This window comes from Polypterus senegalus, chromosome 4 (assembly GCF_016835505.1).
Source record: "Polypterus senegalus isolate Bchr_013 chromosome 4, ASM1683550v1, whole genome shotgun sequence".
Taxonomy (NCBI): domain Eukaryota; kingdom Metazoa; phylum Chordata; class Cladistia; order Polypteriformes; family Polypteridae; genus Polypterus; species Polypterus senegalus.
The window spans coordinates 33,981,859-33,995,484 of record NC_053157.1 but is presented as its reverse complement, the minus strand read 5'-3'; the positions used below and the strand labels follow the sequence as shown (position 1 = coordinate 33,995,484).

At 33.2% G+C, this 13,626-nt stretch overlaps 1 protein-coding gene across 14 annotated transcripts in view; it reads left to right on the top strand.

Annotated features, from left to right (window-relative positions):
• Positions 1-13,626, top strand: part of LOC120527245 (transcription factor 4) — a 303,004-nt gene that overhangs the window by 183,020 nt on the left and 106,358 nt on the right. For all 14 annotated transcript variants that reach the window (XM_039750445.1, XM_039750437.1, XM_039750441.1 and 11 more), the window contains 2 exons: positions 10,940-11,069; positions 12,003-12,052. In XM_039750445.1, the coding sequence (XP_039606379.1) occupies positions 10,940-11,069; positions 12,003-12,052 (180 nt within the window). The remainder of the gene's footprint in view (positions 1-10,939; positions 11,070-12,002; positions 12,053-13,626) is intronic.

Here is a 13,626-nt window from a genome sequence, read left to right as displayed (position 1 = left end):
CCACAGAGCTGTGAGGTAGCAGTGATTACCACTGTGCCACCTTGTTGCTTACTAATAGTCATAATAATTAAAAAAAAAAAAATAAGGCTAAATCCGTAAAAAGCACTATCAGCCAAATTACATAATGGCATTCTCACCTTGTGGAGCTTGCGCATTGTTGCATAATGATAAGCTAACATTTATCAATAAGTTGAAATATATTCTTGTTTTTATTCCTGAAGCTGTTAAAATGTTAGTCAGCTGGTATACCTACATGTATATTTACATTTACATTTACTTATTTGCAATCAAGTCCTAAGCTTGTCTCCTATCATCTTGGCAGCATCAAAACAAGTATGAAAGGTTTTTATTAATAATAAATATAAAGCCATATGTTTTATTTTTTATTGTAGAATTCCTAGAAGGGGTGGATGGTCAATGGGCCTAGATCTTCAGAACTGAGACAGACTGACTTGGTCTGTGACTATGACTTTGTGTTATAACAAACCATGAACTTCAGAGCTTTATTATAGTCGAGGGTATCGCTGACTGGAGCTTTTGTTTTCCTCCAATTCATTGTCTGCTGGCTATATATATCTCAATTGTAATATTAATGGACACACACATTTTTATGAACCATTTATATTGATCAGTTTGATATTGTTTTGTTTTGTTGTATGTTAAAATAGAGCTATATTATGTGTGAATTTTGAAAAAGTTGTCATTTTTAGTTTGCCTATAAACTTGTTACAATACTTCAGATTGAGGTCTGACATTTGTTGATAGGACTCGTAGCTTTTAAAGGAGAATTTTTGTTAAAACATATTCTTAGCTGTGCAGCAAAATACAGAAAAATGATTTAGCAAATTGAATACATTTGATACCATTTTGTATAGTGTGCCCTAGATTTTCAAAATTCAGAAATTTCATAGCTGATGATTTACTAGAGTTTGGGACAAGAGTCAGTCCATTTTTCTGGTTGTCTGTTTTGGAAAGGAGAGTATTGTTTTTAGAGTCTGATCTCCTTAATATCTTACCTTGTTTGTTTTGGTGGTTCTTGTTTTGAGTCTCTTTTGGCAAGGTATAGGATCAATATAATGTCCATTTTAGATGTTTAGTTTTTGAAAAAATACATGTATTAAAATTGTACTGTATCTAAATGACAAAGTAAATGTACTGAGGAGGGCATGCCCCCAGATCTCTTTAGAAACAGTAATGTGCATGTATCTTACTGCCTTATTGTTCATACCTTCCATCAAGAGCCTTTATTTATGAACTCCTACAGTTGGGCTAACTTCAGGTTTTTCTATCTGGTTTATACTGGTGTAACATCTTTCAACATCAACAGTTATTTTGAACTTGGTGAACTTGTTTTTTTGATCATTTTGTTTTATTTTGTACATACTGTATTGAAGTAGAGGGCAGTGGTGTGCTTTTGTCATTATTAATGTTTAGTATCATTTTGCCTCTTGATGTTTTATCATAAACATTTTAAAATAGCCGCACTTAGTGGAGAGAAAGAAGGAGATTCTATGTTTTTGCTATTAGGTGTTGTCTTTTCATTATGTCAAAGAGCTTAAACTTCCCTTTAAACTTAGAATTGTATATGTTTCTTTTGGGGAAAATGGTGGTGTATTTTTAAGAAATGGTCAGACCTCCTGAATTAATCATCTTGATCTCAGATAGTATAATCAGATCTGTTATGAAAATAATTTGTTTATAAATTTCAAATATGTCACATAATTCATCACATTTTAGTAGATCATTTTTTGCCTCGGTATTGCAAGTGAGCAGAAGTCGTCATCCATCCAACCATTATTCAACCCGTTACATCCTAACTACAGGGTCACGGGGATCTGCTGCAGCCAATCCCAGCTTACATAGGATGCAAGGCAGGAAACAAACCCCGGGCAGGGCGAAAGGTCGTCATTCTGACATGAAATTGTTGAGTCTTTCTGATGGGAGAGGCATGTTAACTTAGAATGAAGGATGCTAAAAAGAGAAAAAAGATTACAATTGTCTGCTTCTTTTACTAGACTTCTGTGTATATACTGTATTAGACATGAACAAAGACTACCTCATGTTTTACAGTACATCTTTTTAGTTTTGCTTAGGATCATTTTTTAATTTTAGGTTTATTTAAATATATATTATTTTAACATATATATTTCTATAATTTAACATATCCTGCCTCCCAGACTAAAATTTGACCTCACTGCCCCACCCCAAATGTTAGCATGAAGCAGTGTTTCAGGCAGAGCTCTTCCTTCTGTTGTGACAATAGGCAGATTGTCCTTTGCTTTGAAGTTACTAGAAGATGTAGTCCTGTTCCTTCCACCAAACCCTTCTTCAGTGGTGTTATGATCTGTCTAGTTCTGGTTGCTCTTCCTGTGTGTCTTATGGTGCTTTTAATTCCAGCACACCCAAGAGGACTGTAGTTGTGGTATATGCAGTTCTCAGCTCTCTCCATAGAGGTCTCCCTAGTGCTTCTAAGAGCATTTGGAGATGGCGTGAACTGTGAAACTTTGCTTGTACAGTGGGTTTTTCTTGACAAACAAGGCTATGTCCTCCAGTTGGCATACGTGACATGACAGTCACAATGGTGAGGGGCAAAAGTCTAAAAAAGCACTTCGTTGCCTCTGTATACTGGTGGGAAAAGACAGGAGTAATCAGCAGCAGAAAGCCCTTTATTTATAGAGTGTGATGTGGAATATACATTTACGTATAAGGGTATAAGACAAAGATAGAAGCCAAGCAGGACTTGTGGTTAGCAGCAGAAATATCACACCTGGAATAGGTGACTACTTGCTACTTCAAAGGGATAAAATCGTACTAATGTTGTGTAAAGCCTAGCCCTTTGTGGGATAGTGGCCTATCCTAAGACCACTGTAATATTATAGGCCTTCAGTTGTAGAGGGCATGATTCAAAAGTAATCCTTTTACTAATGCACCAGTGATCTAACTCATTGGTGGAATGGTGAAAGGGAGTCAATTGTTGAGGTAGTGTGGTAGGGAGACTACTTGGTGGTACTGCATGGTAAATTAGTGGGTTACAACTGTACTGTACAGTTATGGGCAAAGGCTGAATAGCTAACTACGTTGCTATCCATTGTGTTCTATCCAGCTTTGAACCACTTGTCATTGTTACAATTATGATTATGGGAAAATACTGTCTATTAGATAATACGATTTGTGCTGATCCTGATATAAAAAGGAATGTTTCTTTTGCCTTTTTAGATTTTTGATCTATTTTTTATACCTGCTTACTAATTAAGTTTTGTTTATTTTTTATTTCTATGCAACAAATTACTTGGTGAATGATTAGGACAGGTAATCTGTTTTAGAGAAATGATCATATGCACCTGTTTCCTTCACTTTTTAAAAATCACTTTTAAATTGTACTCCTTAGAAACAACACAGGAAACAAAATTTAAAGAATAAAGTTTATTTGTAAAATTGAAAAGTCAAAAAACTTCAGAGACTCTATACCAATTAATGATGGAACAAAGATACATGACTTAATTTATTAAAAGTTATTGTGTAAATGTTTTCAACTTGTAGTCTTTCGTAGCTTGATATTAGGGCAAAATTGACGAGGTCCTGTCCCTGATAGACACTTCATATTTTATTAATTTGTTAAATCTGTGAACATCAACAAGAATCCAGGCTGATTGTAAATGAAACATTGTATTTAATGACGATGTATGATGGCATTGACTCTTTCAGGTTTCACTTCCTTCTTAAAGCTATTTCAATGTAAGAAATTTGCCATACTGTTTTGCCTCTTCTTCCCTGTGTTTATCTATGTCCATATTACACAAGCACACATGCTTTTTCTTTCTTTCTTTCTTTCTTTCTTTCTTTCTTTCTTTCTTTCTTTCTTTCTTTCTTTCTTTCTTTCTTTCCTTCCATATCCCAGCAGCATCTGGCAATAATGTGGGCATCATTTGTGGACATGGAGCCAGTCCATTGCAAGGCACACTTCTACACATTCACACTCACAATGACAAATGGTCAGTAGAAGATCTATTTGATGACATTAGCAGCTTTGTGACATGTAATTAAAGAATATAATATGTGCAGGTTGAAGTGACTCGCCTAAATTGACTTTTTTTCTTGTGGTATGTCAGATTTGCAGATTACAGCCACTGCTCCATTGACAAATTACACAACTGAAAATCTCAGCCATTGTCACATTTACCATCTGAGCGCCGATCTTCCAGCTTGCCCCTTTTTCTGACCGGCAATAACGTTCATTCCAACACAACTTCTGTTTGTGAGGTCGACAGCCCCCATGCTGTCTGATGGAGTGAGCGCTGTATGAAGAGTTAATAGCTAGCGTGTGTTCAGCCATAGTCTCTGCCTTTTTTATCTCTTTTTTATCATTCTGTTTTAGTACATAAAACATAAGACATCAGTCAGTCAAGTGTCACTTCTCTTTATGAGGTTCAAAGCATATGTGTTCCTCATTCCTCATTGCTACATTCTATGCCTTGTACTTCTTGCTGAAGCCTTATTGGTTCTTAGTTCTTGCATGCAAAGAGCCTACTCCCTGATCACAGACAAAATCAAAACTGTTTGATTTTATTGCAGCCATTCACATGGTAGTTTTTCTCAGTCTTTGGGTATGTCACAGCAAATGATCGGCTTCATTCAAACATGCTGCTAAGTGCTTCCAACTGGCTAAGATTATGTAAATGAAGGCTATGACTCAAAATTGTTAGAAAAGTCATCTAATGTGACAGAACCTTTAATATGAAACAGTAAACCTATCTATTATAGAAGTCGTACAGAATGTTTGTTTTTGTTTTAAGAATAGGCATTGTGCGGAAATAGAGGTACGTGGGGAAGGATCAATTTGATTTCCATATTCATCGTAGCACATTTACATTACCTATAGCTTTTTGTAGTCCAAAAACCTTTGACCCAGAAAGTACCAGTTTTTTAAGATTTATTTTAGTAACACAGTGCAGTTGGTGGGGGTGCTGGGGCAAGGCCCCTGCCAAACCTTAAACTCCACCCATTGTAAAGACCGCTCACAGTTACTATCCACTAAAAGAACTCCTATTTTTTTTAAATTTAACACAAATTATTATCATTCATTCACTACTTAACATCTCTAAAGAAGATAATTAATAATTTATTTGAAGAAGAATTGTTTTATTTAAATGATAAATAGAATAAACAGCTGAGTGTTATCAGTGCAACTCAAATTTAGCAGTGTTACTGAATTGTATTCCATAACAGATCAATGTTGCAAAGTGTTAACGTATGTTAAAATGTTGAAATCAACTTCTAAATTGCATCTGCATTAACTAGAAGTTCAACATGACATTCACCAATCCATTTATTGTCAAACTCAGAAAATCTAATGAAAGGTCATGTATAGGCCAGAGCCTATGCAGCAGCATTGGGTGTAACATGGATGGAACATATGTACTGTATATCATGAAAGACACTCAGCCACAGATTCTCAAAGATATTTGTGAACTGCACGAAAAAGTAAAATGAAGATGTATAAAGCTTTTGGGTGGGAAGCATGAATAGGCCACCTTATTCAATAAAGAGTAGAAGCATCTAAACTCAAGTTTTGAGTTAACTGCTTGAATAAATACTGTTTCTTTTTCACTTAATCTTACACAGTGTTTGACCTTGTATTGAATTGCTTGTAACAAGTAAAATTATGTTAATGGTTTATTTGTACTGTATATTTTCTATATTGTTTATATTACAAAAAGTCACCTTAATAAATAAATGTTAAAACACTTGTAAGTTTCTAACAATTTATCTTAATTTCTGTAATCCACTATTTAAAAAAAATATATATATAAAACAACAAACATGAAATGCATATAAAACCTTCTTTCCATATTGTTTACTTGTGACAGCCTCTGTGAAACCATTTATTGTTGTAATTGTCAGCTTATGATATGAGTTTAGCATTTGTAGCTTTAACTAAAGTGCTTCATAAACTGCTCGTTGACAGGTACAGTACTCCCTTAATTATAGTAAGACATGAGATCTAATCTTTTAATTGAGCAATTATTAATGTTTTTATTTGCTTTTTCATAATGACAGTTGTCTAATAAAAGAAAATGTCCTTTAGGGAAGAGAATCCGACAGATGATTCCATTTTGTAGAAATAAATAAATAAATGTAATGCAGCCTATACAGTGCAGTGCAGTGTGTACAAATAAAGTAAAATTGATTAAGGTAGTTTCACCCCACAGTAACACTAACACCTCGCCATAACCTCCACCACACCCAGTGGCTTTCATTTACACAAAACCTTTAGTAGTTTGTCATTTCATTTGGACACATACAGTTTTTTGTGCCTCTGCTAAGATGTTATCTTTGAATTTCTTAAAATATCAAGCTTCACAGATATTCCTGTTTTTGTTCATTATAACAAGAGGCAGCTAGTACTAAGTGTTGCTGTACATTTGCATGTGTGTCTAATGCTACCCCCTTTGTGTGCTGAATAACATTGCTGCTGCTGTTCAGAGTCTTAATCACCCAAGTTACTTTGGCCGACTAGTCTCAATGGGAACTGTACAGAGTACCATTGTCCGAGTGAGCCCCACTGATCTTGAGTGAAGAATTCAGCAGAAAAAACGTGTTTGTGTGTTTTCTTTTATACTCTGAAGGGATGATGAAAAGAAAGAGGTCTGTTTCTTTTTTTTTTTCTTCTCTATGAGAAGTCAGAATCATGTAAACCAAATGTGAACATTCGTCCATGTTACATCCAGTGTAAGTCAGTGATAGCTGTGATTAGTGGATTTTGTGAAATCTAATTTGCAGAAGTTGTTTTTAGAAAGGGATGTGCTATTTACAAATTTTTTTTCTGAATGTATTAAACTACAGAAATTGGAAACAGTCTTGGAAGCCATGTTTGGTTCAGGTTTCACCTTTAGTGGTTTTTAGTTCCAACTAAGTACATTTCTTATTTATTTAGAATATTTTCATTTTGTAAATTCACTGATGAAAATGTTTATGAATTTATAATAAGTTGTAATTTTTATTAATATTAGATTTGGTATATCAAAAATCACAGACAAGTCCCAGACAATTAGTGCATAAATTCTGTTACTAAATTCTTTTTTATTTTTCTTTTTTGTTACCATTTTACTTCCTCCATAGTAAAAACCTACATTTTAGATCAACTGGCATGGCATAAGTAAATGTGGGTGCATATGGAAGTTATCTCTGAGATTGGCTGGCATTCTGACCAGGGTTTTTGCCTGCATTGAGCCCATTGCTACAGAAATATTCTTTAGTAACTTACAACCATATAAAGTATAATAGGGAGTGCCAGCGGACAGGCTAACAGTTGAATATATGTTATACATCAAGTTGTATACCAGATTGAGGTGTTTCCTTACTTACAGTGTTCAAATATAAGTTTTGAGTTATAAACGTTAACAATGTTTGCAGGCCATTGAAAACAAATTGTGGGTACACACACCTAAATGTTGTAGTTTGTACCATGATTATGTAGTTCAGAGTCATTGGGAGTCCGTGCCTATGGATGGAAGTTTTGCATTCCATTATGGTGTGTGTACATCAGTGTTCTGTCTGATGTCCTCCTCAGAGTTAATTGAAGCCTTCCGCTTGATGCTACCAAGTATATTCTGAATTCCCACATTACAATTAGCAGTTTTAAACCAAACTCTGTGAATGAATGAATGAAAATGTTTCACACAAGTTGAGGTTCTGAAAAAATGAGATATTGTAATCTGGCAGAAACAATTGCCATTAATTTTATCACATATTTGACAGATACCTTTACCTGAAACAAGTTACATTTTATTCTGATATTTTTTAATTCTCCTAATTTGACCAAAGGCAGGTTAACTATGCTACTTACTGTCACATATTGCATTATTGGCAGGCATTAAACCCCCAGTTTTCTAGTTTAAAGTCCCCTCCTCTAGTCACTGCTTTACACAAAATGTTAACTGAGGAATAATATTAACAGATGACATAGAATAAAATACACTTGTATGTCAGTAGTCTAAAAAAGATTTAAGGTTCTTCATATTCATTTACAGTTTCACTTTGTAGTCATGTTTTTACCCAGTAGTAATGTTATTAGCTATGCAGTATCCTTTATTAACAGCTTGTTCATTACAAGCTAAGTGACTTCTTCATTAGTGTTTGCTTTATATAATTTTAGTTTATTAATAGTCAACTATCATAGAATCCATCAGACTTTTGTGCAGGCATTTTCAGTACCATGAAGAAGTTGGCCATTTTGCTCTTTCACATGTTGAACAGGATTTTCCAAATCGTTGTCTCTTATATACTGTAGATTTATTTTTAAATATTCAAATTTTCATGTGACTGTCAACAGTTTTCTGTCCACTAGTTTAGGAAGTTTTGTTCTTATCTGCTTCTTTCCCGTCGTGTGTTGTGTAATTTCCAGATATCTGAAGAATGCTCATCTTCTTTGCTGCAGTGGCAGCCAGACTTTTCTTTGAAGTTAAGCTGCTGTATTTCCTTCCTCATGTAGTGCATAAAGGGACTGAGTGATTTTAAATGTACTGTACCATATGAAAAAATCCAGAAGGAGTGTTTTTTTTTTTTTTTTTTGGGATTTTGTTTTAGTTAGTCTTTTGAGTGCCCAAAATTAACTGTATAAAATGCAGTGGTTTTGTTTTAATTACTTTTAAATGGAAAATTTTAATGAAAAAAAAAACACTCGCAACCTCTTATTTTTCATTAGAATGAAATTGCACATTGTGTATTGAAGATTGTGATAACGCAAAAGACTCACATAGCCATTTTTTTTCTCTTGGCTGTATGAATGCTGTGGTCACCTGGCAACAACTTGTGAAAGTGACTGCCTTAATCTAGGCAGCAGGCTGCCTGCACAACTTTCCTCAGGCCCCGGAGAGAAGCCAGCCCCACTACAATAGTTTCTAGTGGCTCTTTCTGAGATGTTATTCAACAGCTAATTACTGGTATTTCTGGCTTAATGGCTATTTATTGCATCAGTGTTAAAGGATGCATAGGGGTTAACAAGATTGTTAAGAAGGTCCTCTTTTCAAGTTAACTCTCAGATGTATTAGTACCACAGTGACTTTTTGGGTATCTTTTTTCTCAGATTATCACCATTACCTTAATGTCTCCTAGTTTTCTAATCATCATTTTGTGCCCAAGTAGGCATACCGCTGTTATTAATATCAACATTTGAGTCTTAATCCTTCATGGGGTGTTCTTCCCTTTCAGGTGTTTGCCATTTATCTTTGTTAATATTTCTAGTGGCTGCCAGCTGGGGACGACTAGTCAGCTAGGAAATTGAGTAGGAAAGTGCATGAGAATGTAGCTCAGAGTGTTTCTAGCTTTTTAATTATATGCAGTATAGAAGATATGGTACTTTGTTTTAGCTGTCCCATTCCCCCTAGCCCACTACAACCCCCTTCTTATAGCTGACTTTTTTCTTTTTTTAAATACAAGGACCCTTTGTTTTATCTTACGAAGGGCTTGTGAAATTCTTCAGTTCTCAGCGGGTTAACTGAAGAACAGGAGCTGAGTTGTAATTGGCCTATTTAGGGTATTTTGCATGTGAATGGTGTGCTACTGAAGCATTACTAAGTCTGTTGTGAGCAGCACAGTGATTAGAATTTAGATTAGGGAAAACACTTTCTGTACTTTATCAACTACAGTAATTAGTTCAGTTGCTGGAAGTTAACTTGAAGTATCGATAAAGTTGGAATTTTACTTTCTGTTCTTTTAATTTTTTTGGCTCTGGCTCTTGGTTTTGTTGTGTAAAGTGCTGTACTTTATATAAATTAACGAGCCTGCATGTACTTTTGTTGCTAAATAATTTAGGTTAATTAAGGGTACAATGTTTTCCGTGCAAAGTTTAATCAGGAGATATGCTCGCTCTGGGTAAGTGTACTTTTAGTGGAAGGGAAGTGCTACTAGGCACTATAGTAAATTATACTATTTATTACCTATTTGTTATAGTAATAGACTAGTTCTGTAGAATATAGCTTTGGGGTATTTTGTGTAAGATTTATAGGTAGCTAAAGATTGGTCCTTTTAGTTGAATTACATTTGTTAAAACGTTTGCATTAGGATACCATCCATATATAGGTCTCACAATGTTATTCTCAAGTGTGTATATGTGTGTGTGTATCTCGATATGATATGGGAGTTAAATCAAAGTTCATCTGCAAAACGAGCAAAAGTGGGGAACATTAATTCCCAGATGAAAAGCAAAAAAGTTAGAAACACAACATTTTGGCTGAACAGGGTATCTGTTTACTTAACTTTCTGCCAGTCATGTGTATGTTCATTTGTATATCAATAGATAAATAAATATGTACTATATATGAAATATATAAATTATATACTTATAATGTACACACACGATAGATAGATAGAAAATCTGTCATTAAATTAATGAGACAGTGGTCGATTTAAAGATAGACCTCACAGAGAACAGAATGCTTGCAGGGGTCCAAGGACAGGCATTTAATAACATCTATTATAATTTTTGCAATAAAATTCTCTTTAATGTCACTGTTTCACGACAGATAGATGGAGTTGCTGTGTGAGAAATGCTTTAAAGGAAAAAGGGCCACATTTTTGTCTGATTATTGCAAAACTTCTATTATTAAAAAAAGATGTATGTCACTCTTGTTGAAAGTTCTAAACATTTAACATAATGTACACTGTCAGTTTGTATTTCTTGGTAAACATTAAGTTAATAATTAGTAAAATGTTTTTACATTTAAATAATCCTTAAATATGTCCTAAATCTTCCCATAAATACAGTGAATCTGTATAAACATCTTCAGACATATAATCAGAAATATACTTTTTTAGTCCTAAAGCCATATTGCTATTTCTAGTTTTATGTATTCTTTTTTTGTTATTTTTTAATTGTATTTAAAATATTTAATACAGTTTGACTTTTCTCCACATTCTCTCATTTCCCCAACTTTTTCAGCCAAGTCTCCTGGGAGGCGAGATGGGTTTGGGCAGTCCAGGCGCTCTTTCACCTACAAAACCAGGTTCCCAGTATTACCAGTATTCAAGCAATAACCCCCGAAGGCGATCACTGCACAGCGATTCCATGGGTAAGTTACCATACTAAAGCCTGCTTTGTTCCTTGTTATCAGTATTAATGTTGGAGAAATTTGTCAGGGTTACTATCTGTGGTTTTCTACTTTTCATACTGTGAGTTTAAAAACACAATTTATTCAGTACATTTATTTCTCATTCTTAACATAATTAGTACTATATGCAACTTCGTCATAAATATTACTTTAACAATAAGTTGAAATAGAGAATATCTGTGAATTGTTTCATTAGAATAATTACATGTGTGGTTTTTGGTTGAAATTTCATAATTGAAGTGAAATACTTAAAATATCAACTATGCATAATTATACCAAGGGCTTAGTATTGCTTATGTTTTAAATTCTAGCACAATATTTCCAAGACACATGGACAATTCTGACATGGATTACAAAAAGGAAAATAACATACCTGTGCAAATTCATCTTTTCTAGAATTATATGTAATTACTATATTGTTTTATGCAGTAGTCTTTGAATTTTTAAATTGTTGCTATGTTTTTGTTGTTTTCCTGCCTTAGTGCAGTGAATAGTTGAAATCATTGACCACCAATTTAACGATACAGTTTTGAAAAAAAAAAACTCCTATGATTTTACAGATTATGTCATTATTGTTTATTCTCGATATTCATCATATTAATTTGTTGTTACTCATCTTTGTGTTATATTGACAGGAGTAACACAAGCATTTAATAATGAAAGCATGTATCTCCATTAACAGAATACCACATAAATTCATTTTATACTTTACTTTGTTATCTATGATGATGATCAATTATACTGAGGGAGAGCAGCCTCTATTTATAAAGACTACATTTTTACTTCTTTTTTTTTTTTTCTTTTTGCAGTTGCATCAGATCGTGATTGTGTTGCTTTAACTATTGAATTATTCAATTTTTTTTTTTTTTTTTGTCGTCTTTTTTCTTTTTCTAGAGGTTCAGACAAAAAAGGTTCGGAAAGTGCCTCCTGGGTTGCCATCCTCAGTAAGTTCTCATGCACTTTTGTTAACCTGGCCTGTTATATGTGGCTGGAATTTTGATGGGTAAGGGAACTGGAAATAAGTGCCGAAGTACAATAATTTTAAAGTAAAGCAGAATAGACAGAAATAGAAGCTATTGCGTTTACACTCTTATTACAGTAACCTGTCCACCTGCTTAACTGGTTCAATTGTTAGAATTTCTTATCTTTTTACTGTGTTCTTATTTCCTTTATAAGAAGTCAGGCTCTATAGGTGTAAGGATTTTAGGAAATTTATTTTGACTGCATTGTTTGTAATGGTTAGGAACAAACAAGAAAAATAAAAAGCTTGCAGTTTATATTGGTTTATCAGCATTTTTATATGGTTGCATTGTCATGACTTTTTTTTCCTCTGCTGCAGAAATTATACAAAAATATATTAAAGAAACTAAAACAAGGACTAGGTCACCTTCATTTTTAGTTCAAGATGGACCTTACTTTTGAAGGTGTTTTTTTTTTTTGGTTTTTTGTTTTTTCTTTTGCAATTGAACAAGATGCTGACTTTTTTATTCCCCGTCTTTGTTTTTATGTTTATGAGTGCAGCACTTAAATAAAAGTCTAGGGATAACAGTAAAATATCAGTTCAGATTTCTGTTACAGTTATCTTTGGAAGTTTTAAATTGTGATTATTTTTAAAGTGGAGTTGTAGTGTTCATTTTATTATTGTCTTTTTAAAGTATTTAGTTGCATCTCAGCTTTATCTTTTGGTTTGACCAATTCAGCAGATAATGGTTTGTTGGATTTAAAAAGACATTCTGAATACAAAACATTTGCTTCTCTATCAAAAGTCCAAAATGTGGCTGTATAAAATTATCAGTTTAGTTATCTTATAAAAGATGTTAGGAAAAAAAACTATTATTTCATAGCTTAAGAGTTCAAACGCGCATTGTTGTTTTGTACCTGCTAGTACGTTTAAACTGTTCTGTAGTATTGTGTGTGTCGGTTGTTTCTAACCAACATAGTAAATCTATATTTTTTTGTAAATTGTTAAAATATAGTGCAGTAAAAATAATACATTTATATTGATATTTTTATTGAGCTGTACTGTATTAAATGCGGTTAAGTTCTAGCTTGTAATATTTTGTTATGTATTTCTGTGTTTTTTCCAATAGCAAACTTTACATTTAAACATCAAGCAGTATTTAATATAATGATAACCATGTGTTTTATATGCTTTCTCTTTATTGTAGATTTTTTTATTTTTACATCTGTAGTTTATTTAAATTGCCTAAATGTATCTTTTTTATTTTTGCACAGTTGCTTTTGGAGTGTATAGCATTACACTTTAAAATATTTTTTGACAAATTACACATTTATGTTTTCTACATCAATAGTTGTTTTTACCTGACTAAAGGAAAATTAAATTACACAAGTGATGCATAAAAAATGGTGTTGATGGTATGCCTGATATTATATATTATATTTTTAAAATGATGGAAATAATGTATCCTAAAATAGTAAAATATTTGTAAAATTTAGATGTATGTAAAATATTTGTAAGGTAATTGACATGAAATTATAATGAGAACAGTTTGCTTTT